The 26,703-nt window shown below is 45.9% G+C and overlaps 1 protein-coding gene across 6 annotated transcripts in view; it reads right to left on the bottom strand.

Annotated features, from left to right (window-relative positions):
- The window catches only part of MYO9A (myosin IXA), a 1,236,948-nt gene that overhangs the window by 403,641 nt on the left and 806,604 nt on the right, over positions 1–26,703 (bottom strand). For all 6 annotated transcript variants that reach the window (XM_085643964.1, XM_085643968.1, XM_085643966.1 and 3 more), the window contains 2 exons: positions 3,007–3,129; positions 2,642–2,791 (listed from right to left, as the gene is read on the bottom strand). In XM_085643964.1, the coding sequence (XP_085500090.1) occupies positions 2,642–2,791; positions 3,007–3,129 (273 nt within the window). The remainder of the gene's footprint in view (positions 1–2,641; positions 2,792–3,006; positions 3,130–26,703) is intronic.

Genomic DNA, 26,703 nt, shown 5'->3' with positions numbered 1-26,703 from the left:
CCCCTCACTATTTACGCCTTAATCATTCCCACACTGGGATCACTAAACACACACACCACCTCACAACACTCACAGACCCAACCCCATACACATCCCACTAACCACCACATTCAAACTAGCAACCACTACCCCAACTCATGTTCTATAGCACACACTCTGCAGTACTCAATGCTCTGAAAATCTCAGACCTCTTCATCAATCATACGTTCAACACACCGTTCACCATAGAAATATTGCTAACCTCCACATTCCCACACATCGTAGTTTTTCTTTGTTTTTCTTTTACCAACTACAACATCCAGTGTTCATACGGTGCACATAAGGAGAGAGGAAGCATCGCTGTCATCCATAAGTCGTTCTGAGTTCTAGACAATTGAAATTCCATGGAGCTCCTCATGTGCTAATGCCCACTATACACAACTGAGTCCACCTCTCTACAGGCCTCCACTAACAAGGACTTCATAGAGGTGTTTCCTCTTCATCACTACAGCATTATCACACAACTAAGACACTCCAAAGGCCCCATTCGTGACCTAGTCTTCTCTATATCACCAACCATTAAATAAAAACATTCATATCCTTGAAATGGATCATCCACCTCAATATGCCAATTACCCTACTCAGCATCCAAGCAACGCACCAAGGTCAACCCAGAGAATCATCAAGAAAACCTCAGATTCTTCAAAGACTTCCCAAATGGCAGTCTAAAGCTCAAACTCACCTCTCGTGCTACCACCTCAATATCAGACATCAACACCTTCTAAATGACTTCAACACATTTCAGAAAAGCCATGTGAGCACCCACGCTCCATCTTAGACACGTAGCGGCAAGCTGATCCTTTCAGAAGCCTGGTACTACAAAGACTTCAACAACAAATGTACCATTCACAGACAGAAAAAAATATGGGAGAAAAGTACAACCCTGTCAAGTCCTATGCCAGCACCATTAGATAATCGCACACTGCATCCATCCGCTGATTGCTCCACCAAGGCCATCAACCTCTTCTCCAATGAATCCAAAAAATGGTTTCAGCACATCAACAACAAGCCTGCTTCTACTCTGACTCCCACTCCTTTGAGCTGCATCACACAATGGTCATCCTCCAAACAAGTCTCTTGCAGACCTCACTGACTTCAACTCCCCCCAAACCTACTGCCTAAGTAGATACAACATCAGAATCAAATCAACACCGACCACATTCTGTATGACTACTACTCCGGCTGCAGATCATACTGCAGCACGAAGACAGCTAAATTAGAAATGAAATACAATGCTCTTCTGATCACATGTAACTATGACATCTGTCTCCTGATATTGGGGAAAGGATTACACGTAACAGGTGCACATCACAAAAGCCACACTGAAATTCAGGTCAGTAGCATCAACCTTGAACCAAATACTTTTTTTGTCTGTTTATGAGTCAACTGTTAAGAGATATACACATTTTAGTAAATGTGTCAAGTTAGGATATACCGTTTGACATTAAATAGTTCAAGTCTCTCTCAAATTGATATCTAGGCAAACTAAATGCTCATTTCTGAAACACAGCTCCCCAGGAATTTAAGTACTTTTAAAATATTTTTAAACTTGCAGACATACTAATGTTACAAAATGCATTCGGTACTTCTCTACCTCTGTGACAAAACATGAACAGCCAGACAATTGCTTTTGTTTTGTGAGGAAGAGGGTCATGAAAAGCCACCACTGTGCATTCATACCAGAGCAAACCTTGACTACTGCGCATAACAAAACAAATTAGTTACAAAATTGTGTGTGCCGAGCCCAGACTGAGGATCGGAACCAGAGTGATCGCCCTTCCCAACCTGTGAGACAAATCAGAGGAACTGTCGATCTCATCGGAGGATGAGCTGTGGACGACCAGCTGATGCCCCTGCAGAGCCACAAGTGCTACTCACTGTCAACAGCCGCTTCAGTTCTCTGCAACATATGAGAGTGAAACGCTCACAGTCTCCAGTAGAGCAACCCCTCAGAAGCTGTAAGACTGATAACAGGGGCGGAGGACCTGTGGGAGCTTGTTGTGACACATAGCGCTTCAGTAGCTGGAACAGTTTAGACTATGGAAGAATCAGAGTGGGACTCCTGAGATTACTACTTAATCTGAATGAGGCCTAGGGGGAATAACCACTACCATTAGTGAGAGGGAAGTGAGGCTCAGGGACCTGCCTACTGAACACTAGTGCCATAACTTAAGAGGATTGCGTGTAGAGTTTGTGTCTGTTGAATGTATTTTGAGTTCTGATCCTCAGCTCACCCCCTGCATCTACCTTCCCTGAAAAGCCTTGGACTGCCTGACCCACGCTACTGTTTAGTCTCAAGTGCTGAGGGGTTACTTGGCCCAGTTGCTTAGGAACTATAGTAAGTTAGGCCCTAAGAGTAAAAGACCTCAACCCCCATGGTTGGGACCATGGATAATGTCGGCCCACCTCTTATGTGGTGCTTCATGTATGTAAATACAACAAATAAATTAAACAGGGTAATTTTTACAGTTTTGATTTTTAAAATAGGGTTTATTCAGCTCCAACCAATTCTTGTCTATTCAATATTGGGCACTGGATATATAAGCCATTAAGGTCGTAACACAAATTACACACTAAAAATAACAGTTGCACTATTTAGTACCTGTATGATCAGGGCTGCCTGCCTCATAGTTAAGAAATGCCTGCGGTATAGCTTGGCTCTGAACCACCGCTGGAGAAGAGTGATGCGTTGTAAGACTTCCTGGTGCAGCATTTCCTGTAGTCGCTGACGTTCCTTCTCCTTCATAAAGACCTGTAAATATTTACCAAAAGGTAGTGAGAAACACAACAGTTAATTGTTTGTTCACGTTGTCTCCTTAAAGTTTAATTTATTTGCACCCACTCTGAGCTTTTGCCCACATGTAATGGCTTTAACCTCCTAATATAAACAGGCATTACCCTGAGAAACATTAGGGCGCATATTATAAACCCAACATCTTCACATACAGTGAAATGTGAAACACATACCATGGTTTTCCCAACTTGGTAATCGTCTGGACTATGCTTTGCTTTCCAGAAGAAATCCTGGATGTTAGGTTTAGTAGGGAGAACTTGTCGGCTCAACAAAACGTGAAAATGGTCCACAAAGTCCTGAAACATTAGAATATTGCTCTGTTAATGAATAGAAGCCAGGTTTAGTTCAGGTACAACATGAGAGGCCAAGTGTTTTGAGAGAACAGAGTAGCCTAGCAAAATCCCTTTTTATTTTTCAACAGTGTTAATGAAAAAATGGGGTCTCCAATGGAAAAGCAAATAGCATTAGCTCAATCAATGAATCCAGCCTTTAAAATGTTAATAACAAGCTACCTGTTTTGCCAATGCTTGTTTGCTTTGTCATGGCAAAAATAGAACAAGAAATGTTGAAAATGACTGCAGTTGAGTTGTAACATGTATGCATGCCCATACACACGCAGGAAGCCATCTTGGAAAAGGCTTTCTTTTACTTTATGAGAAAAACCATCCCATCATTTTCATCAATGCATCACCATGCATGCAGATGCATGGAGGCCATGTTGAAATGCTTTACTCTCATAAGGAAAAGGCATTCCACCACAGCTGTCCGTACATGCTCATGCATTTCTATACAACAGAGCCCATTTTGGCTTTTTTGTTTTATAAAGTTAAATTTACCACTTCAAGATGGTCAACAGTCATTTTTTTAATGTAAACTTGTTTAAAAGAATGGGAGCACAAATAGAAAGAAGTTAGCTTCTCAGTAGGTGTGTGCTAGATATGCTTGCCCCAAGCCTGTTCAATCTATACAGTGCTGATATAGGATTTCTTCCTTCCTAAGTTAAGAAATCAACAAATCAAAATATAATTTAATATACAGATTACAGATGATCTGGACAGAGCAACTGAATTACAATATCCCAAGTCAGGTTAGAAGGCTACAACTTGGTAGAGTACAACGTGGTAGTCAATGCTAATATATTGAACCATTGTAATTGGAAGTAAAAGTTATTGTAAATTTGAATGGAAATTAGTGGGTCCTGTGAGTGACCAAGGGCACTCGTATGAGGACTTCGTGGTATTATTGGACCAAATGGTCCACTTGAATGTTTTAAAATAAATAGGAATGGATTTATACACATTAAAGACATTAAAGGTAAAAAGGCAGTGAACAATGCAGGCACATAAGAGTAAACTGCTTATCATAAAGGCCTCAGCAAAACAGAAAAGAGACCGCAAACAGCAGAATAAGAAACAAAAAGCATACTTTCTGAAACTTCAGGCAGTTCATAAACAGACAGGAGCGGATCAAATGTTTAGGATGTTGTTAGCACCACAGGGTGGATGCTGGACATAGATTAGGCTGAGTAGCTTTGCTTAGAACGAAGCAGAAATACGATGGAGGCAACAAAGTTGCAGAGGTACTGCTCAAGATTTTCTGGATCTAGTATGACACCTGGTGAATATTCTAAGGTGAGGAATCTGCGGTTAGAGGTTTCTATCAGAAAGGGACTTTGCAGACAGACAACAGTGAAATCCTGCGAGTTTTTGTGGAGATCAATGTAAATATGTAAAACGTAGAGGACACAACTCCAACTTGAATTGAAACATAGTTGGGAGGCCACTAACCTGCCTTGTGTTACGGCTGAGCCGGACAAAATACTAGACCAACCCATCAAGCTAATGGAGGTTATATCAGGCATCGCTAGGCTTAAACCTGGCAAATCCCTGGGTCAGAACAGGCTAATCTCACTATTGTACAAGAAATTCAGCAATAGCTTTTTGCCCCAACTGACAACTGTATAACACTTAGTTTAAGATTGTAATCATCTTAGATTCTATGTTAGAGGCTCATATCGTTGTCATCCCTAAAACTGGCAGAGACCCAATGTTGTGCACCTATACGAGGCAGATGTACGAGTTACTTGCCTTCGGTAATGGTGTATCTGGTAGAGATGTTGTCTAGCCGCAGATTCCTTAACTTAGAATATCCCCAGGCGTCAGACTGGATCCAGAAAACTTTTTGCAGCAGCACCTCTGCGCGCCGGGGGACGGCACCACACGACCCCACCCTGACATCGTCCACAGACGTGACGTCAGTGAGGTCATATAAGTCCCTCCCGGCGCGCTGACGTCAGTTGTCTTCGGAGAAAATTTTCCGCAGCACAACGCGGAGCCACCAACAAAACTGTGAAAGTATGGGAACAGTGTGCGAAGGATGAAAAATCCGTAAAAGAAAGAATGCGGATGGTGCAATACACCATCATAAAAGACAGTATCAGACACTGTCTACATATACGAGAAGAAGTAAAGGCAGAACAAAGCTCTGAGAAAAAAAACCCCAAAAAGCGAAGAATGGACCCTCTCCAAAGGTGGAGTAACAAGGGTAGAAATCCCAATAGGCAAGATAGATTGTTATTACCATGTAGAACTGTGCTGACCAACAAGGACAGGACACAGGAAGAACAACAGTCTACTGCGAGAAGGTATGAAAAGAATGGTATTCCCCTATAGCAAGGGAAGGACGAAACATAGCCCAGCAGATCCCCAAAGAAGGCGACTATAGAAGAGACGAGAGTCCTGACTCAATAAAGAAGGTGGAAGGGAGGGAAGCAACAGGAGAAGAAGAAGAAGAATCTGCTGATCAAGGTGAAAGAAAAGAAGCCACCTGGAGGGAGGCAGTCGCATATGGAAATTCTTAAAGAGGGCACAACAATGTGAGCACCCTGAAAGAAAACCAATGGCAACTGAAAGGAGGCAAAGTGGAGAAACCCACCTGGCAAGGTCCTCGCAGAATGGGGAGGATGGGTGGGCGTCAAGGAATCTGCGGCTAGACATCGTATTTACCAGATACTCCGTTACCGAAGGTAAGTAACTCGTACATCTGATAGAGACATCTAGCCGCAGATTCCCCAACTTAGAATAGATACCACAGCCATACCCCCAGGGGGGAGGTGGGTCTGCGACAGAACAACAGAAAGTGCCCGAAGCACCGTGCCGGCAACAGAGTGACAGACAATGGGGAAGGCTGTGGTGGAACAGCCAGACAGCAACACAAGTGGCCCGAAAGAGCAAAAGACAAGACATCCCAAACTGCCAGAATTGCGCGACACTATACCCGTAAGAGTATGAGATGTATAAACAGCACTAGCCATATTCCAGAACAAAAGAGAGAGTCCAGAACGAAGGAGGGAGAAGGACTACTCCCAGCTCAATGGTGCATTAAGTGAACACCAACGAAAGCTAGAGGAAAACAAGAAGAAATGTAACCAGACTATACCAGGCCAGCCCACGCAAGGGAGGCCGGAGAGGCCACAGGCTGGAAGCGAAGGGCAGAGGGAGGAACTGAGCAACATTTTACAAGAGCAGGCGGGAACAAAGACACGCCAAGTGCACACCTAGTCACAAAAAGGCATGACAGGGGCGAATAGTTTCACTGTGAAGCACGCTGAAGCGAACCACAACTAAAATATGCACAGAACAGACAGCCATGGCGAAAGCTAAAATGAGCATGGAACTGCCCAAACAGGGAGCTTGAAGGTCGAGGTGAGAACTGACCCACGAAATACAGAGAAGTAGGGTGCAGCACCTGGGACAACCTGCATCAGAGGAGCTGTCCCGCAGGCACAGGAGACAGAGTAGGGTGACGACCAGTAAAAAAGACACATCCAAAGGGAGTGGCCGCAGAGGCACCGAAAGTGCCAATAGGAGCTGTGAATAGGAACACGCATAACTGTTGAGAAGAACCCTAGATCTCCAGACCACTTCCTCCGACTGTGAGGGGGAAATCCACCCCCTACAGAAGAGTGGAACTGTTTAGTATAGGCCAAGAAAGAAGCATCATGAAGCGGGTGGACCATCCCAGGGAGTGGAACGCAAGGAACCCTTAGTGCCGAAGATGGAAAAGACACTGAAGTGCACTTAAAGGTGCTAGAAAAGACACCGCCATGCAGAACGAGGGCAAGTTGAGTACAAGCACTGACTTGCTCTTTGAAACACCGAGATGTAGGACCATACTTCGCAGTAGCGAAGAGAGGTGGAGAGCAAGGGGGGGCGAGCTACAACCACGCAACTACGGGTGCCATAGGAGGAACCCACTTAGTGCCCCTGTGGCAGGAGGTAGCCGCGTTTTGAAGCGTGTTGAAATACATTGAAAACCTCCAAAAGAGGAGAATGAGGCCCATATGCAAGGCTCAAACAAGGCGAGACCCATGGCATAAAGGAGATAGCGCCAAAGGCACAACACCGAACACCGTGCAACGGTAAGACAAGGGCATCATTGGACGTAGACAGCACAAAGGGGCCTCCATGCCCGCGTGACGCATAGCAGAGCTATACAATAGCATACAGGTACTCCACTTGGAGTATGGCACATCCCCAAGAACCATGGGGGAACACCTCTTAGGGCAAACCACAATCAGAGGACAGAACCCAAACAATCTGTGGAACACCGCCACAGAAGACTTACCGCCAGCCTAAAAAACGCATAGTGCAACTGGTAGACGCCAAATAATAGGGCAACCACCCCAGATCATGTGAAATGGAAACCTTTGAAATATAGACCTATGGGAGAGGACGAAATCCCGCAAGGAGGCGCTAAACAGCCAAATCGGCGTGGGCATCAAACAAAAGGACCCCATCAAAGGGTAGGTCCACAAGGCGTTCCCAGATATTCTCTGGAAAGACGCCATCCCGCAACCAAGCATGGCGCCGTAGGGCCACCGAACCAGCCATAGCACGGCCTAGGGAATCTGCAGTATCCAAGGCCGAGCGGATTGTAAATTCTGCCAAATCACGACCATCACGGAGAAGAGGAAGGAGGTCAACACAAGCGCCCTCAGAAGTGGCCTTTAGAAGAGACTCGGCAGAGGCCCAAAGGGCAGAAGTAGCCCGAGCCAAGACACACACTGTATTTAGTGATCGAAGAGCTGCGATAGTGGAGGCGAAAATGTTATGGCCACACGACTCCAGCCATCTGGACTCCCGGTGGGGAGGAAGCAACAGCCGAGGCAAGGAAGGGAAAGCAGTTTGCAGGACAAACCCCTGAACGTCTGGGTGAACAAATAGAACGAGCCGCCGGATCACTGGAAACTGGGCATCATAAAGAGAAGCTTCGGAAGGTTGAAGCGGCTCTAAAGTCCCTGAATCCTGGTGGAGGACATCCAGCAGAGGATCAACTGGCAGGGGAACCGAGAGAGGGGGCATGCTCAGAACAAGAGTGGCCAAGGAGACAACCCTAATGAACGCCGCACCGGCCTCGGTAGCCTTCCGAGGAGGGGTCAACAACTCATCTGTGGGTGAGGGCTGTAAGCTAAGCCTCCCACCCCAAGGAGGTTGACCAAGGAACTGAGGATGCGACCAATGCACAAAAGAAGGAAGCCCCATTGACAAATGAGGGTCCTGATGGGGCTCCTGAGGAGGCGGGGAGTCCGGCGGGGCCACAAACTCCAAAGGGGGGAGAAGCAAGGACAGATTCGGCATTGCTGAGCGTTGAGGCGATGCCGAACTCCCCCCGGAAGCCTCTGGAGACGAGTCAATAATCCTGCGTCGGGGTGGTGCCTGGGCGACTTCGGCCGGGGCTGACCCTGCCCCATCCGGCACAGACTCGGCCTCAACCACGAAGAGTTCCGCTTCCGAAGAAGAAGGGGACTGCGCCGGAGCAGGGGAGGAAAGCCTATGACGCCAGACCGGCGCTGACTCAGCCTCAACCCAAACAGTCTCCGACTCCAAAGGAAGGAATGGAGTCGGAGCAGGAGATGCAAGTCTACGGCGCCGGACTAGCGCCAACCCCGCCTCCACCACAACAGGCTCCGACCCTGAAGTAAGGGACGGAGCCGGAGCCGGGGAGGCAATGCTTTGGCGCCGAACCGGCACCGGCTCGGCCTCCAAGAAGGCAGCCTCCTGTCCAGAAGGCCAAGGTGGGCTCGGAGCCAAGCTGCGAGCACCAGCAACCACCTGCGATGCTACAGGGAGCCCCACTGGGCTATGCGGTGCGACAGGGGGCTATGGGTCGAACAGGGGGACCTAGCCGGGCCACGCCCTGACAACGCCATATCTCCATCATCCCTAGAGGCAAGGGGCACAGTCAGCGCCGGGGGCCCCGCACATAGCGGAGGCTCCGATGACACCCCAGGGAGAGGAGGGGACCCAAGGGAGGCCTCGGCATAGGCCTCCATCGGAGTCCGAGTCGCCCCCGCGCCAGGATAAGGTGGATAAAGAAGGGGCGACTCCTGGGGACGCACGTCCGGAGGATTCCGGGAACTAGTGCCCCCGACAACAGAAGGGAGTGAGGTCGAGGACCTCGGCGACATGCGCCTTGACTTACCCGAGCGAGGGGAACAACGCACCTGGGAACCAGAGGGCGACCGACGGAGCAAATGGAACCCACTGCCAGAGGAACCTGCCACCAGGAGGCAGAGATGACGCTGACCGGGAAAGACGAGCCGCTTCATCCTTCGCTCCCGCCGGGACTTCGGCTTCAGGTGTTGGCAGGCGTCGCAGTCCATCAAGTCATGGTGTTCGCCCATACACCACATACAGATAAGGTGTGGGTCCGTCACAGACATTTGCCGCGAACAGGAGTTACAAGTTTTAAAGCCCGAAGGCCAGAGAAACCGCTTACTCCGGATCCGCGTTGTACGCGGAAAAGAAGGAAACTGACATCAGCTCGCCGGGGGTGACTTTAATGACCTCGCTGACGTCATGTCCGTGGACGACGTCAGGGTGGGGTCGTGTGGTGCCATCCCCTGGCACGCAGCGGTGCTGCTGCAAAAAGTTTTCCGGATCCAGTCTGACGCCTGGGGATATTCTAAGTTAAGGAATCTGCGGCTAGATGTCTCTATCAGATATCTCTCCATAACATAGATGCAAAGTTGTTTATGGCGATCTTGGCATCCTGTCTGGGAAAAAACAAGTTACTTACCTGTACACTATGGTTTTTCAGTATTGATATCTTTCATAGATTCACATGCTTGTATCTTCCCCGTTGTCATGGTGGGAGTCTCGCTGTAGTTAGAAAGTAGTACTATAAAAGTACATTAGAAACCACCAAAGGGAAAGGAAAAAACTTTAGCCTTCATCATCATCTTTATGTTGGTCCAAACTTTGACCAATCAGAGACGAGCCCTAGACCTCAACTTCCCAGCAGAGCCACCAGACATCCGATTTTGCGCACTAGCGTGCTAAGGTTAAGAAGTAGCATGAAGTTAGAAGTGGCAAGCCTAGACGTGGAGGATGGAGGGCAACATGTGAATCTATGAAAGATATCAGTACTGGAGAACCACAGTGTACAGGTAAGTAACTTCTTTTTTCTCCAGTATTGAATCTTTCATAGATTCACATGCTTGTATCAAAGTAGTAAGCAGTGCCATTCTTTAAATTGCTGTAACTAGGCAAAGACCTTCGTATGTACGGAGAATGAACATACCATTTAAAAACATACGCAAACATATAGATCTATATGAAACATTATATTCAAGTAAATGGCTATAAACATATAAATCTGTGAAACCAAATAACCAAAATAAAACAGAGGTAACAGATATAAAGGAATGTACCTCAAGCAAACAGATGCCTCAGGACTGCTTGACCCACTGCAGTATATGTTTTCCATGCCGAATCCTGGCAGTAGTTCTTGGAGAACATATGCACGTTAGACCATGTTGCCGCTCTACAAATGTCTGGAAGTGATACCCCAGCCAAAAAGGGCTGTAGAGGCTGCCATCTTCCTTGTGGAGTGCGCAGACACCTTTGCGGATAGAGGCTATCCAGCTTTGTTATAGCAGAATATAATTGCAGAAGAGATCCAATGTGCAAAGGGCCTGACCTTTCCTGGAGACGTAAAAAAGATACAAAGAGCTGATCCAATTTCCTGAAAGTCTTTGTTCTATGGATGTAGAATTTGAGGCATCGCTTTACATCTAAAGAATGCTATGCTCTTTCGGCAGGGGTGGAAGGATTTCCAAAGTACGTTGTGAGCACTACCGGCTCATTTAAGTGAAAAGAAGTTGGAACCTTTGGTATAAAGTGAGGATTTGTTCTCAATATTACTTTGTCCTGCTTGAACTGAAGAAAAGGTTCAGCCACAGTGAAAGCCTGAATCTCACGGATTCTTCTAGCCAATGTGAGGGCCAATAGGAGAGCCGTTTTCCACGAGACGTATTTCAAGTCAGCTTTGTGGATCGGCTCAAAGGGCGATTTCATCAATTGAGCTAGGACTGTGTTTTACTCCCATGGAACTGCAGGGCGCTTTAATGGTGGAAAAACTCTGAAAAGGCCCTTTAACAATTCTCGTTGGCCACAGCGAGGGCTACTCCGGTTTTCTGCGAAACCTGGAAATTGAAGCCAGTTGTACTTTGATGAATGAGCCAATTTTGACTTTGCTAAATGAAGTAGGTAAGGCCGAGAGTAAAGGATGTATATCCTTTTCCACACACCAGTAGCAAATTCTCTTCCATTTTGAAGTGTATGACCGATTAGTGGAAGTAGCTCTGGCCGGCTGAAGGATGGACTTGCAATCTGGAGCGATGTCTAGATCTGTAAATTCATAGTCGTGAGGTTCCAAGCCGATAAACTCAGGGATTTTATCTGAGCATGAACAATCTGGCCGTTGTCCATGGACAGCAAATTTGACAATGACTGAAAGAGAATGGGACGAGATATCGAGCACAGGAGAAGCTCTGGGTACTAAAATTGCTTCGCCCATGCTGGCGCTATGAGAATTAGATGACATGGTTCCTTTTTCATTTTTCCCAGCACCCTTGGGATGAGGGGAAATGGCGGGAAAACGTAGGCGAACATCCCAGTCCACAGCATATGCAGAGCGTCCCCCCAAGAGTTAGCCTGAGGAAACCTGCTGGCGAACCTTTTGCACTTTTTTTTGCTCGCTGTCGTGAAAAGATCCAGTTTTGGAGTACCCCACAGTTTGAAAATTCACTGCAGCTGCTTCCAATCTAACTCGCATTCGTGACATTGGGAATTGGTTCTGATTAAAGAATCCGCCCACTTGTTGTCCACGCCTGGAACATATTCTGTCTGCAACGTTAGCTTGTGCTGAATTAGCCATCTCAAAATTTCCTGGGCTTGGCCCGATAACGTGAGAGCTGGTACCCCTTGTTTGGCCAGATAGAACATCATTGTGGTGTTGTCTGTTCTTACAAGAGCAGAGGAGCCTTGGATTCTCGGAATTAACGCCTGCATTCCCAGAAAAATTGCCCTCAATCCAAAGAGATTGATGTGCAACTGCGTTTCTTGAACGGACCATTTCTATGGATTTGGAATCCCCAACCGTCCATTCAAGCATCCGCGGTCATAACGTAAATGGGATATGTTGCTTGAAACAAGGCCTGGAGAGATATTGCATTCTTTCTCCCACCATGACAGAGCCGGTTTCATTGCCTGAGATATAAGGATGATGTCTTCGAAGGAGCCCTGCGCCTGAATCCACTGCATGTCTAACTGCTCTTGGAGAGGTCTTATGTGCAGTCAACAATTCAGTATCAATGGGATGCATGCTCACAGCATCCCCAGTAAAGATTTGAACAATCTTACAGAAGGGGGTGGGCCAGGTAGCCGACCGTAAAGGCCGGCGGGACTGAAGCTCCGCCAGACTAACTCGAAATACTACCTCATCCGCGCGTTTACCCGCAGATAACTAACTGCCCATCAACCATCCGACATGAGGGAAGACTAATGCTGTCTGCTGAGCAGTTTGGCTGCCCCACGACGCCAGCATTAGCACGGGAACGAGAATCGCAGACGGGGATGCATACCACCGCAAGTACCCGAGCGCGGCCCGTTGATGAGCCACACGCCTGAAGGAACTTCCCCGCTATGAACTTGGCTGCTTCCCCAACTACAGGACGCTTAGCAAGCTCAGGGGATCCAGAGTTGAGTGAGTCCCGGGCTCTGTGCCCCCCGTGAGCCTCGACCCCGCAATCCACCTCAGTGTATTAGACCTGTTAAGCACCCAGAGGCCCCCACTGCGAGCGAGCCTGGGGGCCAACACACGGCTGATCATGCCAGTCTTAAGGGGGGCGCCCATGACTATCGCGTGCACAGCCGCGCCAGTGGATATGGCCGCTCGGCCACTATAATCACTCCGACAGCCTCCTGCGAGATATGAACACCCTGATCCCCAGGGGGGCGAGGCCTTCACAAAAATCTGAGCTCCCACCTGCTATCACTACTCCACAGACTACGTGGTGCCAGTGCCTGGAGCTCCCTGTGGTGAAACATCACAATTCACACAGCTCAGGAATCAGCGTTGCGGGAGAAGAGAGTGGGGGCCCCATGGCACAATTTTAACACATCAAGATATACTGGCCCGGGCCGACTTAGTGGCCACAACTACCTTGTGGGCTAGTGAGAACTGATTTGGCTGGAGCCCACGGTCATGCACACATACAAGAGGCGGCCCAACGATCATCCAATCCGGTGACCTAAGTGATGGGTCGAAAAGACCCAAAACAAAGGTTGCTGCAATTTACCAAACCTACAGAGCAGCCGGCGAATTCTGACAGTGTCATGGCTGAAGGTGGGACGGAGGCATCGGACCCCAGTGATGCTCCTGCTGGATCTGGTGCACTATTGCAGGAGCTGTGTGCCGGCTTTAGGGCACTAGACAGCCATTTCAACGCCCTTGAGAAAAGACTTGAATCCATGAGAGCCAAATTGGATGTCCACGACATGCGCCTAGATACTGCTAAGGGCAGAATTTCTGACCTAGAGGACAGGGCGGCCCAATCCACTAAACACCTAGACAAAATGGAAAGGATCCTCAAAGACGTTGCCACAAAGAATGAAGAATTAGAGGCGCGAAGCAGGCGCAATAACATACGCATTCTTGGGGTCCCGGAACCTACCAACAGCGGCCGCATGGATATAGTTGTTGAGACTCCGCTCTCAAACATTTTTGGTAAAGAGGCCTTCATCTCTACTCTTCTGATAGAATGTGCCCAACGCTCCCTGGGGCCAAGGCCCAACCCAGGCTGCCCTTCGAAACCCATCATAGCCTGCCTATTAAATTTCCGGGACAGGGACACTGCATTGAGACTGGCTAGGGAACTGGGTCCTTATCCTGGAAGGGGTCCACGCTGTCCCTCTTCCCTGATTTCACTGCTACGGTGCAAGAGGCTAGGTGCAAATATTCTGGAGTTAAAGCTACTCTTCAACATTTGGGTCTCAGATATGGCATGATCTACTCTGCATGCCTCAGAGGGGATATAGAGGGTCGGTCTTGCATTTTTGATACCCCGCAGGCTGTACAGGAATTTTGCAAGGACTATAAAAGAAGTGACGGACACAGCTCCACCGAGAAGCCAAGGGGTTCCCCTCCACATGGTTGATCTGTGGCCAGTGTGGAACTTTTTCTCCAATGAGTAATGAAGGGCCGCTTATGCAGGAACAGTATAGTTGAGGTACAAGAAAGACAATAATGCAGAGGTCCAAGAGTCATCTTGTCAGATATTGCAATTTTTGGGTTTTGGCGTGGCATTGCCACACCCCTAGTGTATAACACGTATTGTTTGTTACAGAGACTGTGATGTATCTTGCTTTGCAGTTTTTTGCCTTATCGGGTAGTTCACAAGATGCAAATTACAAAGTTATCAATGCGGGGTTTCCCTGTGAGGGGGTATGCAGAGATGGGAGGCGTGCGGGGGAGGGGATCGCTTTTGCAGATTGGTTACATTTTTTTCTGACAGAGTTAATTCACTGCTAATCACTGTGTACAATTATAGTTCTATGCTTGCAGTCTATATATTATATTGCAAAGGATGATGGAAGGTAGGTTGTCTGCTATTGCAGATGGTTATCTGGTCACCAGGAATTTTAGGGGCTTGAATAATACCAGGAAGGGAAAGCATGTTTTAAATTATTTGCAACGCCAAAAAGCTGACATCGTATTTCTACAGCAAACTCATTCGTCTCCAACCTCCCCAACCACTTTTTGCTCGAGCTGGGGCGTGCACCGATACTTTGCTAACTACAGCACGTACTCTAGGGGAACGGCCATTCTGGTACATAAGCGTTTGCCCTTCCAACTGTATAAAGTGCACAATGATGGAGAGGGTCACTACACATTGGTGACTGGGATATTAATGGGATACTAATTGCTCTGCTTTGTGTAAATGCACCTAATGTTGATGATCCTGAATTTTTTCATGGTTTACACACGCTACTCCTCCAATTAGGCGCAGACTACATTTGCATGGTCGGAGATTTCAATCTCCTTCTTGTTCCGGAACATGACAGTACAACAGTCTCGCCCAATACCAAACCCCGACGCCGCTCACTGAGGGATCTTTGTGATTTGGTGGGCTTGGTAGACATATGGCGCCTGCGCAGTCTGGAAGGCCAAACATACATGCATTACTCAGCCCAGTATGACACCTGGACAAGGCTGGACAAAATGACAACCAGGTTTAGGTCGACTCTCCATCTACCTCGAACATACTCCGATCACTCCCCGGCTGTCTTTCAGATACGGATCCCGAGACCTGAGCGTATCAAGAGAATGTAGATTCCCGGGACAGGCTCTAAATGATACAGTATTCTCTGCAGAGCAGCGAGAAGCAATTTTGACATATTTTGAACTCAATAAGGCGTTGGTCAATATATGGGCTACTCTATGGGAGGTTTTTAAAGCCTATACAAGAGGGGTATGCATCTCCAAACACTCTGGGGTACTGAAAGCTTTGAGAGGCACAGTTTCTCTCATAGAACAACAACTAAGTGCACTTGACATTGAACAACTTGCGAGTCCTAATCCATCCAAACTTAGCCGCAGACTTTACTATTGACTGAATTCAGGGAAGTAGCAAAGCGTAAAACTAACTTCATTGGAAAATATGTCACTGTGAGGCGCTATGGTGAGGGAGACAGACTGGGGCACACACTAAAATTTCCGAAGCAGAGGACAAAACAGAAAGACCTGCAGAAAAAACTCACAGACGGCTTACCAAGCAGCCAACAAAGAAGACACAGAAGGCCTAATCTCAGGGCCTACCAGACTTACCAACAGCCAAAACCACAAGTCAACAAGGGGCCGGAACAGCAGCCAACAGCACCAAGGACCCAACAAAAGGATCCCAAGGGCACAGGAACCGTACAGAACACACAACCCTGGCTCCCCGTTTCAAGGCCCCAGGAAAAACAACGGAGAACACCTCCCAAAACACAGACTGACAGTCAGGTCACTGAGGGGGAGGAGGAGGAAGAGGAGGACGAAGCCCCGAAGGAAACCATGAATGGCAGAATCTGCAGGGGCGTGGATCAACAGAGTGCCATCAAAGGGAAGGTCAACCAGCCATTCCCTAATGTTCTCAGGGAAAACACTATCCCGTAGCCAGGCATGGCGACGAAGGGCCACCGAAGTAGCCATGGTACGACCAAGTACCTCTGAAACGTCCAGAGCCGAGCGAAGCTCCCGGCCATCCAACACATGGTGCCGCAGATGAACGCAGGCACCCTCCTGAGAAGCAGAAGACATAAGGGACTCCACCGAATCCCACAAGCAAGAAGTGGCCCTGGCCAACACACACAGAGCATTAAGGGCCCGCAAAGCAGCACTGGAGGAGGCAAAGATGTTGCGTCCCCAGGATTCTAACCACCGGGCCTCCCGTGCTGGGGGAGACAACACCGATCGCAAGGGGGGAAAGGCAGTCTGTAAAAGAGGGCCCCTGGTAGAAGGGTGGAGGGAAAGACAGACAGGATAATGCGGAGCAGGACAGTGGCAGTGCAGAAGAGGCTGGGGCACCGGGTCCCCCGTGGCAGGACGCCCCCAGGCCCCCAAAAGAGAATTGAAGCAGCTCCCGTCCACCAGAGCCCTGATGGAGAACCTCCAGCAGATGATCCGTGGGGAAATGGGCAGCTGGATCGCCCATGTGCAAGATTACTGCAGCCGTGGAAACAGCCCGAGCGAAGGCAGCACTCGCCTCCGTAGGGCCCCGCGGCAGGGAAAGCAGTCCCTCCGTGGGCGACAGCTGCAAGCGAAGGCGGACGTCCCCCAGCCCAACCGGAGGAAGGAAAGGCCAAGCTCGAAAAGGAGGAGGGTGGACCGATGAATGGGGAACCTGAGGCGCCTCCAGCGAAGACTGCGGGCGCGGTGACGGCGAAGAGCCGTCCTTAGAGGATGCCGGGGAAAAGGCCACGACGCAGCGACCCGTCTCCGGAGACGATGAAACCAACAACCGCCGAACCTCTGGAGAAGAGGGGGCGTCCGAAGACTAATCAACGATCCGACGTCGACCCTGCGCCGTAGAGTCCGCCACCGGCGTCAGGTCAACGTCGACCAGCGCCGAACGGGACGACGGAACGACCTCCGCCACAACGCGCGGCGCAGGAGACCGAGGCGGGGGTCGGAGCTGGGGCGGCTAAGGAATAGCGCCGAAAAGGCGTCGACTCGACCTCTGATGAGGCAGCCGCCTGCATGGAGGGACGAGAGGGGCCCAGGGACACACCCCGACCCCTTGCCGGCCCCTGCGGCGCCACCAGGACCAGCAGTCGCCGGGGCCTGAGCGGAGTCACCTGGGCCTTGGACAAGGCCACCGCCTGCCCAGAGGACAGAGGGGGACTGGAGGACACGCCCCGAGCCCCTGCAACCTCCCGCGACACCATAGGGACCCCCGTGGGGGTTTGCGGCGGGGCAGAGGCGCCATGGTCCAACGGAGGGAACCCCGAAGGGCTGCACCGCGACGGCACCACATCCTCTGAACCTGGATCCGAACCGGTCGGCGCCGGAGCCGCCGGCGACGTCGCAGGAGTCCCGCATGCGGCGAGGCATCCACAGACGTCCCAGGAAGAGAAGGCCGCCGCATAGGCCTCCATCTGAGCTCTGGTCACCCCGCGCCGGGGAACAGCGGATAGGGTGGCGACGCAGGGGGCCACACCACCAGCGGAGAACCCACGCCCCCAAAAGGGACCGGGCCTCGGGGACAAACTGCGACAATTACCTTGCGGCGATGTCGAAGAAGGAAGCGGCGGTTCTTGAAGCCGACTGTAAAAAAACAGTACCTTGAGGTGAATTCTAGCAGTTTCAAAAGTTAACTCACTGACAAACTGAGTAGAGCTCATGTAGACTCCCTTACACACGATGTGCGGTTAGAAATCTGAGGTCTGGCGGCTCTGCTGGGGAGTTGGGGTCTAGGGCTTGACTCTGATTGGTCAAAGTTTGGACCTACATAAAGATACTGACGAAGGCTAAAGTTTTTCCTTTCCCATTGGTGGTTTCTATTGTGCTTTTATAGTACTACTTTCTAACTACCGCGAGACTCCAACCATGACGACAGGGAACATACAAGCATGTCAATCTATGAAAGATTCAATACCGGAGAACAGTTGGTACACCTATATCAATCTGGTTTTGTCCCGGGGAGAAACTGTGAATATAACTAGCAAGAGAATTCAGCAGTTTACTGACAATGCTAAAAGTTCATCGAGGAAAGCCCTGCTGCTGTCACTGGATGTAAAAAAAAAGACACTTGACTGTGTCAACTAGCAGTTCATTTTAGAAACACTGAAGGTATTCAGGATTGTGAAACTGTTTAGGAGATGGGTCCACTGTGGTTATAAATGCCTAAACACCTGAGCCAGGCTTAACGGAGGCCTTGCCTTGCTGACTATAACCCAGTAAGGGATCAGACAGTGCTGCTCCTTCTACTATTTTCTGGGAGAGTGAGAAATAACAATGTAATCTAGCGGGTTAAGATGAGGAAAGAAATGCACTTTCTTATAATGTACGTCCTGACATTGCTGTAAAGTACAACAGGCTCCGTTCTGGTCCTGACAGAGGAACAGTAGAAAAACAGAGCATTCTTAGAGTTTAGACCAACATAGCCATATCCCAAATCTATCATTATATCTGACCTATATGATCAGGCAGCTGTCTTAAAGCACAGTTTCACTTCTAATGGGTTACAAAATCAGTGACCTTTCTGGGGATACAGTTTGTCCTATCCACCAACCAGATGTTGCAAATTGGCTATGCTCACCTCTTAAAGACAATGAGACAGGATTTACAAGCATGGCACCTTTTCCAAACAATCCCACTGTTAGTACATTACTGTTCTTAAAAAGTTCCAAGGAGCAATGAATAAGTGTTTGGACAGGGAAGACACTGAGGCCTGATAGTTGTATAATGCAAAACAAAAAATCAGCAAAATTAGATGTTTGGGACTCCCCAACACAGAAAGCTACCAGGAGGCTCACAAATGTTTTTGGATGGAAAGAGGACAAGAAGAATCTGAAAAGCACCAGTGTTTCATGGGTTAAGCAGTTGCAAGCATCTGGAAGGTTCACTGGCTTGGAAGTCAAAACAGGGCCTGGCACCTCTACTCCTTGCCGAGAATGACAGTGTGGAACAGAACTGCAATCCAGCCAGGTTTCACAACTTTTCTTTTTCTGTTCAGCGAGATACTGAACTAGCCCAACTCTACAACAGAAATTGAAAAAGGGTCCTTTGTTGTATGGAAAAACACAAGAGTGCCAGAGGGTAGGAAACAAGTTTGTTGAATAGGAGGAAGATCACTTGAATGCCTTTAAAAGATCTATGGCCTGCCACAGTAAGAAAGTTACTACTATTATTGGGTTTAGCAGTGAGTAGCACATGAGACTATGTATGACCCTTTTGAGAAAAGGCCAATTACTAAGGAGGTGGATAAGAGGCTTGTCTCATACAGATGTAGACTTCTGACACATACAGCAAAGGAAGATAAAACATCAGGGCAGAGGAAGTGAGAAGTGTGGATAGTCTGACAGTTTTCACACAAGGAGTAGGAAGGGATTCAGTTTGGAACAAAAATGACCAAGGCAGCGGGGGAGGCGAAGAAAAAAAAAATGACATACTAGTATTACATTTAGGCTTTACTGCACGCATGGGACCCAAGCATATGCAATGCCTGCTGGCAGGGTTGTAGATGGGGGGACAGCCTGACACACTTATTCTGACACTGCCTTAGGTTACAATCCCATTGGTGGGATGGACAACATGTTTAAGATGCAGTTTCTAGGCTTCCGGCCCAATGAGCAAACCTTTCCACTGTTCTCCAGGAGAGGCAAAATGATGACTGGCAATATGTTCGGCAGGGCAAACCATCATGGCCCTTTGGGAGAATGAGCACCCACCAGACATTACAGAAAGCTTTTACAGATTATTGGTCTTTCTGGGAAAGGAGAAAATCATTTTAGAGCTAGAAGAAGAAAAAGGACTTAAGAAATATGGGCATCCTTCCTGACATACCTGTCCTCAGAAATTGGAGAATTTAACTGGCCCTTTATATCAAGGTGCTGCAGACACTTCCACACTGCTGAACAGGTTCATGTTCTAGGCATGGACGAGGCATCACATCAGTTAGCAAGTCAGAGCCTTCACCTCCAAATGGAGGTCTAACACCTGAGTAGCTTAAAAATAGAAAGTAGAATGGCTGGTGCTTCAGGGGATGGTGTCGAAGGGGAATATGGGGAGATTTTGTATTGTCATCCGATGGGAGAGGGTTTTGGTTCCTCACTGGCCACAGGTTGTAGGCCAGTCAGTGTATGTAATATTTTGAAAATCTGTGAAACAGATGAGGTCATAAAAAAGAGGTCCTCTTAATTGATCTTCGCACTAAACTTATACTTGAAGATGCATAGTTCTTATGATCTGTGTTTCTAAAATTATTTTTTTTAGTTCCTATGATCTGGGATTCTGATTTATTTTTTTTGTAGAGAAAATCCAAGAGAGTGGATGGACAAAAGTACTGGCCAATGCCTAAAATCTCTCTTTCATGTATCATGATCATTTTCTATGTCCATTTACGACTGGATGTCAGTTTTCTAAATTTGGCTTTGGAATTGGACTTTGTTTGTCAAAAACATTTACAGGATACGATCAGCCAAACTAGGAAGTCTAAAATGTTATATATATATGGGAGGAAACGTCTGTGCTAGAGCATGGACCAAGAAATGTATTGGCAAATCGTTTGATCAAATTAATGTAAAGCAAAATTTCATATGATTTAAAACCAAGATCAAATATGAGAAAGTTAATTCTTTCGGGATGCATTAAGTTGTCAACACAGGAAAATAAAGTATGGCATTCCAGAAAAGGAATCTATTTTCCCCTTAAGAAGGACTCAAAAGTAGCCTAGAAGGACTTTAATAAAACTGTGTTGGTAACAAACATATTCCTTTTTGTTATGCCCAAACTATTTTCCTGTGTTGATGCTTGAGAGGGTGTATGACAGACCATTCAACTTCCCTTACCCCTCATTTACAATAGATTCTTTGATAGGTAATGTGTAGATAAACAATCGACATATGCTATTCCAAAAAAATGTCAACCATGTCTTAACTGTCCTTCGTTAGGAGTACGTGTCAAACATTATAGATATCAACGTAAATAAGACTGTCATTAAAGAATTTGAATGCCAATGCCAATGATGCAGGTTGTGCAAAACTATAAGGAGCATATCCCTCACTTAATGCATTTGCAAATACTCAACTTCTGTTCATGAATAATGGCTAAGACAATGGCGATATGGCCGTTAGGATGGTAAGGACAGCTATCAAAGCATTATTTGAAGGAACAAATATGCAACTGGTAAGGGATTAATAACATTCTTAGAAGCAATGGACAATCTAATGAGAGGAATCATAATTAGGAAGCACTATGTACATTGTGAGGGACATTTGTCATCATTTTCTGCTCATAGGAATCCGCGAAATCAGGTGCAGAATCCAATTTTATCATGATTATGTAGAATAAATAGATATGAATGGTGGTCTTCATCACACTTTATTATATAACAACGGACGAGTACGCTGATATTGTATTTTGTATATTTTATTGTTATGCAATGTGGACAGTTTTCATTTCAACTTCCTAAAGAAAGTTCCACAAAAATCTTTCATCTATCATAACCATGTTTTAAGGGTAAGATGAAAATAGACAAAAGCACAAGAGCCTTTTGGATCAGTAAAGGGGTACAGCATGGCTGCATAATAGCTACAGTGATTTATTTCACATGAACAAAGGCCAAAATGTGTGTGTGGGGGGATTAGCATAAGAGGGGAGTCATATTAACAAAACTAAAATCAAACCGATCAATTAACTAAATTAATCCAAGTAAATGACATTTAAAACCCACAGCTTTTCTTTAAATCAAACATTGTTCTGCTCAGTGTCCAGCTAGAAAGTGTGTCATTTTGTAAATATTTTGCGTTAAGAGATCAATCTCACAATGCCATATTACGTCTCTGAAAAAGCTGTACTGACTAGGGAAAGAAATATGTAGGTGTATGTATGCTGGGTCAAGTTTATTTGTTAACCAAGTGTTACTCAGAGTCGCAATTAGCTGAGTATAGATATTAAATTCAGTTTTGTATCTATTAGAGCCTTTACTGTCAGTTAGAATACCATGCCTGCTCCAATAAAATCTTGTCATGGATGTATGAATGATGAGAATATCGAAGCACACATCCTCCTTTTTACCAAAATGGTGAGTGTTTGTACACTCAAGTTATATATTCTATGCATGGACAGCAGCACTAGAGCTTTCTACAGGAATTAGGTAACTGAATTGAATCACTGGATGAGACAATAAGAGCACTATACTATCTGCATTTTATTATTGCATGTGAGGTGTTAGAGAAAGAAGGTTTTCTGAATTATATGTGCAAAGAGGATGGGCCAGCACCTAAATAAGTGCTAAGAAATGTGAATGATGTGAGGCCTTGTTCTGAAGAAATGGGTTTTATATTTCCAAAAAATTAATTAAGAGTTTACTGTGGATTACGTTCTGGTTTATTGTACAAGTTATATATTGAGCAAAGTGGAACTGCTATATATCTTACAATAAAATCAGGGTCTCTTTCTAAAACATAACAAACAAATGTAACCCCCTCTCTTTACTCAAGGGTTGGCTTTTTAATGATCAAACCTTATTTATTCTGTTATTTGGGTTGTTGATGGTTAGTGTATAGTGATGTAGTGTTCTTTAAAGAGATTGGTCTTTAACCTATCAGAAGTCTAGCCAAATTACATCACACTATCAAATGCAATAACTAGTAGAGTTATGTTGTTGTAATTATCCCCAGAAAATGTGGGGCATACAAAGATCTCTTCAGTCTTCTCTTTTCTCGCCTAGTCTGTCATGCAATGGCTCCCCCTCCCACTTGGCGCCCAATGAAGCGAGATGGGTCACATCGCCGTAAAATCGGCATTATAAGAGACAGTATGGAACAATGGGGAGCTGCAGAGGTGTTCAGGATCTTCTGAAACCTGGATAGGCCCATGTGAACAAACTGGTGTAAACTTGAAAGGTGACCTTGATCTGGGCATGGACACCATTATGGGAGGAGGTAAGTGAAGAGATCAGAAAGTCGATTGCTTGCATCTTCAGCTGGGATAATCGGTCTGATAGGGGAAGCAGTAAAAGTCATTGGGTCAGGAGTGGAGACTGGCTCTGAAGCACATTCTTCCTGAATCGTTTTAAATCTTTTCCTTCATGAGGGTGATACTGATGATGAAGAGAACCTCAGTATCACATTAGGTTAAATGGATAACTGCTGCATTGATTAAATTCTCGGAGAGTGGATTGAAGGCATTGAATGCACAGAATGGATCTACGGCAAAGGTGTTGTAATTATAGACATTGACAAAGTTGTCAAATGGGACTTCATCATTCAGTATCGCATGGACAAGGAATATGTCAACGTCAGTGGAGTTCTGGTCACCCTCGTCTTAGAATTTCTCAACGTATATTATTTGTGCGTCTTATATCATTGATAAAATGGCTCTGGCATCAACCCAGCTTTTGACGGCAAACACATCAGGGCTGTCAGCCTTCACCCTAACATGTTCTGAGATCCTTTCCTTACAGACCGGAAAAAAGAACTGGCTCTAGTAGTTGACTGTCGGTACATTGCATTGTGGGAAGGTGAACAGTCTGGAGTCTTAAAGAGAAGTACTCTTTTGCACAGCTATGGCTACATTTGTAGTATATGTTAGACATGTTATAAGCTTTTTTGCATATCAGCTGCTGCAATGCAGGCTTGAAATGCACATTTTTGGAGTCTCACAGTTTATATTTCAGAAACATCTTGCCTGTAGAGGCTTGCAAAGGGTGCTGCTCATCATATGGCCTTGAACACCCTATGATTATAATCCTCTGGAAGATGTTATCAAAATAAAGTGTTCCTGGGTCTGACCATACAGCAGGAAATTATTCTAATAATGATGACAATCAACAAAGATTCTATGAATCAGAAAATAACTTTTTGAGTGGAGTCACAGCATTTCTTGCCAGAGAAATCTCAATAAATATAAAACAAAAGAATGAAGAACTTTACCTTTTTTTTTTATTTCAGAACATATTTTGAAAATCAACGCAATGACTATTCATCAAAAGATGTAGTCTTAGCCTCTCTTCAAAAGTGATTTAAGGATTACCGGCGAGCTAAGCCCACAAGGCTAGGTTTTCTTCCTATGCTAATGAAAGAAAGACTAGCTAGCTTTAAAATTGATTGAAATATGAAACAGTGGACCAATTATTTATAAAAATATGTTAAATCGTTTGAAAGAGATGCTATTAAACAATCATAATTATAACTTTCTCAGTAAATATTTGTAATAAATATCCCAAAATTATGTCTGTAAAGCTTTCAAACAAGCAGTGGCAAAGTCAACACGACTGCTGACTAAATCAACAAAATAAAAGTAAAAAACAAAACAAGACTGCTGTCTATACACAATCTATAAGAAACAATTCAATGTGTGATGTTTTAGTGTACCTTTGAGATGTAGACCAGTCTCATATGCAATACAATGAAAGTCCTTCATATGAGGCAGAATGATACTCCAAAGAACTATAAGCATGAAGTGAGAGAAATAATCTGATGCGAAAGGCCACTCTACAGATCTTATGAAGAATTGGTATTAGTGTGTCAAGCAGACCTCAAACAGCTCTAAAAAAGGAAAGATGAGCCAATAGTCCGATACTGTGCTTACACAGGGTTTTGAAAAAACATTAAGAGCATTTGATTTTTTTAACCATGCGCGGTGTCAGAGAAGGAAATCTGAACAAGCAGTTATATCAAGGAGAATTATGGGGTTACTGCTGACTAAGGAAAACCAAATGATGGACGGAGTGTTGAACATTGCAAGCACTCACCCTCAGTCAACTGATCTGGGTTTAATCCATCATCATTCTTTAGCTCACTCCGCCACCCCAGTTCATACATGGCCATATGCAAATCAGTCTAACCCTGTGCCTCATGGGAACAGTCCAGCCCGAACTGCCAAGCCATGTCTTCCCTGGACCGGAAACAAGCATCCTGGGACCGATTTCTGGCTAATCAGCCGTCCTCAGCCAGGCTAGCATGAATCCAGTGGCAAATTGAGCAAGGGACCCATGTGTGGGCATACCCTGCCAACTTAGGGCGAACAAAGCAAAACCAAAGGGTATGATGGACGGAGTGTTGAACATTGCAAGCACTCACCCTCAGTCAACTAATCTGACTAACATTAAAGTGGCTATAGATGAAAACCTTCCCTGAATAAAAAATATAGATGGGATTTCTGAACTATAAAGTCTATGCATCTTGTACCACACGTACACAAAAGGACTAACAGACACTGAAGCAATATTATATTAAGAGTTACCGAATCTTAAAGGATTAATACATTAAGGAATAGCTAAGGTTTATTTATAATTTTAATAAATATGTATGCAGCACAAAATCCACTTGAAAGCATCTTGTAGCTAGGAATCCAGGTAGAGGGACTTCTCATCAACGGTATTACAAAGAGGGGTGCTAGATAGAGTATTACATGAAGGGGTATCTAACTTGGAGGGCCATATGACCTTGATTGAAACTAGAAGAAAAACGTATCCATCTATAAGTTATACAGGAGAGGTGTCTTTAAAAGATTAAATTGCCTTTGAAATGTCCATTGTTGAGGCTCTGAACCTCGATGTGTTTACACTATATTAGGGCATGACCATCAACTTTGGCAGGTAATCCACCTTAATTGTCATGCGTAGCTTTTAGTCAATGAAGGGATGGGCCCTAATTTACATCACCTAGAACAGTATTTGAATCGTGTAGCATGGAAAGCATACACTCAAACATATTATTCAACAGTTTCCCTTGGAAAAAGGATGGGCTGTATTTATATATATGTAGAATACAAATATTGGAAAAGGAAAAATGTATTTATCCTGTAACTATAGGTTTGCAGCTTGTAGTACTGGACATGCATATGCTCTACATGCTCCTGCCATTTTGTGCTGAGTGCAGATATTTGCATATTGATTTTCTCTTAAGTATAAGTTTCCGTTTCGAAATAACTTATGAATCCTCCCTGAAACAAAAAATGGAACAGAACAAAGACTTCAACGCAGACTGTGGTTTCCCCCAGATGGTGATCGAGGTACGTGGAGTAAAGCGGAACAAGAGTAAAAAGTGTACACTACATCACAAATGAACGTATAACATATCTAATGACAAAAACAACTTCTGAAGCACAAGCTCCCATCTAGGGATGCAGGAGGGCGAATGTAAAACTACTGCACTACAGGAAATAGCTACAGGGATGTTGCATGTTACTTTCCCTGTAGCTATCGCTTTGTATCTTTTAGTTGCATAAACTATAAAGAAGTATACTTCTACTAAAGTGGCGACTGGTGAGCAAATAATGCAGATATTTGAACAAAATTCTAAGTACCTTTTGCT

The sequence above is a fragment of the Triturus cristatus genome, chromosome 3_1 (assembly GCF_964204655.1).
Source record: "Triturus cristatus chromosome 3_1, aTriCri1.1, whole genome shotgun sequence".
NCBI lineage: Eukaryota > Metazoa > Chordata > Amphibia > Caudata > Salamandridae > Triturus > Triturus cristatus.
Note: the sequence above shows the minus strand (reverse complement) of the source record. Positions and strands in the feature narration are given on the sequence as shown.